Source organism: Sinocyclocheilus grahami, unplaced genomic scaffold (assembly GCF_001515645.1).
Source record: "Sinocyclocheilus grahami isolate Dianchi unplaced genomic scaffold, SAMN03320097.WGS_v1.1 scaffold2762.1, whole genome shotgun sequence".
Classification (NCBI taxonomy): Eukaryota; Metazoa; Chordata; class Actinopteri; order Cypriniformes; family Cyprinidae; genus Sinocyclocheilus; species Sinocyclocheilus grahami.
In genome coordinates this window covers 25,658-28,464 of record NW_015507940.1, presented here as the reverse complement: position 1 = coordinate 28,464, position 2,807 = coordinate 25,658, and the positions used below count along the sequence as shown (strand labels likewise).

Sequence of the window (2,807 nt, the reverse complement as noted above, 5' to 3'; positions counted from 1 at the left end):
AGACTCTGGGGATGATGATGATGATGATGATGATGATGATGATGATGATGAGATCACGGCTCAGATTAGAGCATGATATCATCAGCAGCAGCAGCAGCAGAGCCACTGCAGAACTCTCTCTCTCTCTCTCACACACACACAAGCAATTCATTAAAACCGCATTTAAAGAAACGTTATCTCCCCATACACACAGTGATCAAGAATAGACTATTGCACATGTAGAATATATTTGTCCGACAACAGCTACATGGGATCCACGTACAAACAGTAATGTTAAAGAGCTAAGCTTCATTCATGGACACTCCTGCAGTTACATCACTCTACAGCACACGCACACGCACACGCACGCTCAGCTTCAGAAAGGACGACAGGAAATTACTTAACTTAATTTTTGATTAGTAATATGCATTGAAATTCATTTGGACAACTTTAAAGGTGATTTTCCTCAATATTTTGATTTTTTTTTGCACTTTCAGATTACAGATATTCAAATAGTTGTATCCTAACAAACCATACATCAATGGAAAGCTTAGAGAAATTGACCCTTATGACTGGTTTTGTGGTCCAGGGTCACATATATACATATACATATATATATATAAATAAACACATAAACACACACGGTTTTTAATGTTCAAATTATTATTATTATTTTATTTTATTACAAAAAATTACCCCAATAGCAGTGGCATCTTTAAATAAATAAAAATAAATCAATAAATGTAATAACATTTACTTTATTTTATTCTATTTATTTTTCAGCAGCACATTGAATTAATCAAAACTGACCGTAAAGGCATTCATAATGTTACAAAAGATGTCTATTTTAAATGCTTTTCTTTTGAAATTTCTATTCATTAAATAATCCTGGACAAAAAAAAAAAAAAAAGTCACGTCAAAGTTCGTACCATATCATTACGTATCAATTTTGTATCAAAGTTGCCACAAAAATATGAAGCAGCACAATTGTTTTCAACATTGATGATAATCAGAAATGTTTCTAGAGCATCAAATCAGCATATTAGAATGATTTCTGAAAGATCATGCGGCACTGAAGACTGGAGTAATGATGCTGAAAATTCAGCTTTGATCACTGAAATGCATTACATCTAAAAATACGACTGTTTTTACTGTATTTTGGTCAAATAGATGCAGCCTTAGCGAGCAGCAGAAGAGACTTTCTTCTGTTCAAAAACATTTCAAAATCTTACCAACCTCAAACTTATGAATGGTAGTGGTAATGAATCTATAAATGAATAAATCTTACTGCCATATATGGTCTGCAGCCTGCGTCTCTGGTTTTGGCGATGGAGTCGACCAGCTGTCCACTGATGCCGAAATCACACAGCTTAATGTTGCCTTTCCTGTCCAGGAGGATATTTGATGGCTTTATGTCTGCAGAGAGAAAGAGCTTCAGTCTGAGTAAAACAACAAAAACAAACTGATAGAGGTCAGAAATGAGAAACTTCATCCTTCTGCTTCTCTTACCTCTGTGAATAATTTTCAAGTTTTCTTTTAAGTGGTTAAGTGCTTTCACAGTCTGAAACGACACAGAAGAACACAGCATTTTAATGAACGCTAACGAAACGCATCACTTAATCAATGCCAAAGTGGAATTAAATGAATGAAAACTCACAACTAATGTTATTTTCCCTAAAATCTCCTCTGGAATCACTTCGTCTAAAGAGGAATAAACGTATTTGTAGAATTTGTCGAAGGAGATAGACATGAGCTCCATGCATATCCAGCAATCCCCCTGAGAAAGACAAAGACAGAACAAGCGTCTTGAGAGGAAAGACTCTCTCAGAAAGCATGAGGCGGTAAGCAGACCAAACGGACAAACCTCTCTGAAAAGAGCCCCGTAAAACTGGACGATGTAGGGACAGTCGCTGCTCCTCATGACCACATCCAGATCCATCAGTAGCTGCTTCTGTTCTCGCTCGTCAACCGTCGACCGGATCCTCTGTCACACAAACACACACAGATCGAGACCGTCAGCTTATCTGATCCACACTGCAGCTTATTATTATTATCTGGTTGATTTCAAAAGAGAACATATTATGCACAAAGCACATCATTTTCTTCCCAAATGTTTGAAAGCAGTTTGAAATGAGAGAGTCAATGTAAATGCATTTTTGTAAATATTTTATTATATCTTTTCATGTGACAACACTGAAGAAATGACACTTTGCTACAATGTAAAGTAGTGAGTGTACAGCTTGTATAACCGTGTAAATCTGCTGTCCCCTCAAAATAACTCAACACACAGCCATTAATGTCTAAACCGCTGGCCACAAAAGTGAGTGCACCCCTAAGTGAAAATGTCCAAAATGTATTGGGGTGATATCATAAAGGTAACTGTGACAAGGAATTTAAATTGTATTTCACTTTGTAAATTAAAATAAAAGTAAAAAAAAATTAGGTGAAAACCAGTGAAAATATGACACATAATTTAAAATGAATAATTAGTACATGAAATAGTCAAAACAACTGTAGTAGCCCAATTTATAAAAGGTGTAATTTTCCATCATTCAGTTACTATTCTTAAAGGACTTAAGATATTTGATATCGTTTATCTGTATCTTGTTTTATCAATTAAATTTAGTATTCTGAGTGACTTATTATGAAAAAAAGCATTGGTAATAGTAAGTCTTCAGCCTACACGTAAAATGATGTATAATTATTATGCAATTGTGTAAGACGACTGAAATAATAAAAGCTTGATGATATTGTGACCAAGAACTGGCAATTTAGAGATATATATATATATATATATATATATATATATATATATATATACACTTTTT

The 2,807-nt window shown here is 34.3% G+C and overlaps 1 protein-coding gene across 1 annotated transcript in view; it reads right to left on the bottom strand.

Annotated features, from left to right (window-relative positions):
* Window positions 1-1,231: 1,231 nt before the first annotated feature.
* LOC107575628 (dual specificity mitogen-activated protein kinase kinase 4-like) overlaps window positions 1,232-2,807 on the bottom strand; it is a gene marked incomplete at its 5' end in the record, with an annotated part of 26,953 nt that continues 25,377 nt past the window's right edge. The window contains 4 exons of the mRNA XM_016261989.1: window positions 1,232-1,395; window positions 1,489-1,540; window positions 1,637-1,756; window positions 1,844-1,963. Of these exons, the coding sequence (XP_016117475.1) occupies window positions 1,247-1,395; window positions 1,489-1,540; window positions 1,637-1,756; window positions 1,844-1,963 (441 nt within the window). The remainder of the gene's footprint in view (window positions 1,396-1,488; window positions 1,541-1,636; window positions 1,757-1,843; window positions 1,964-2,807) is intronic.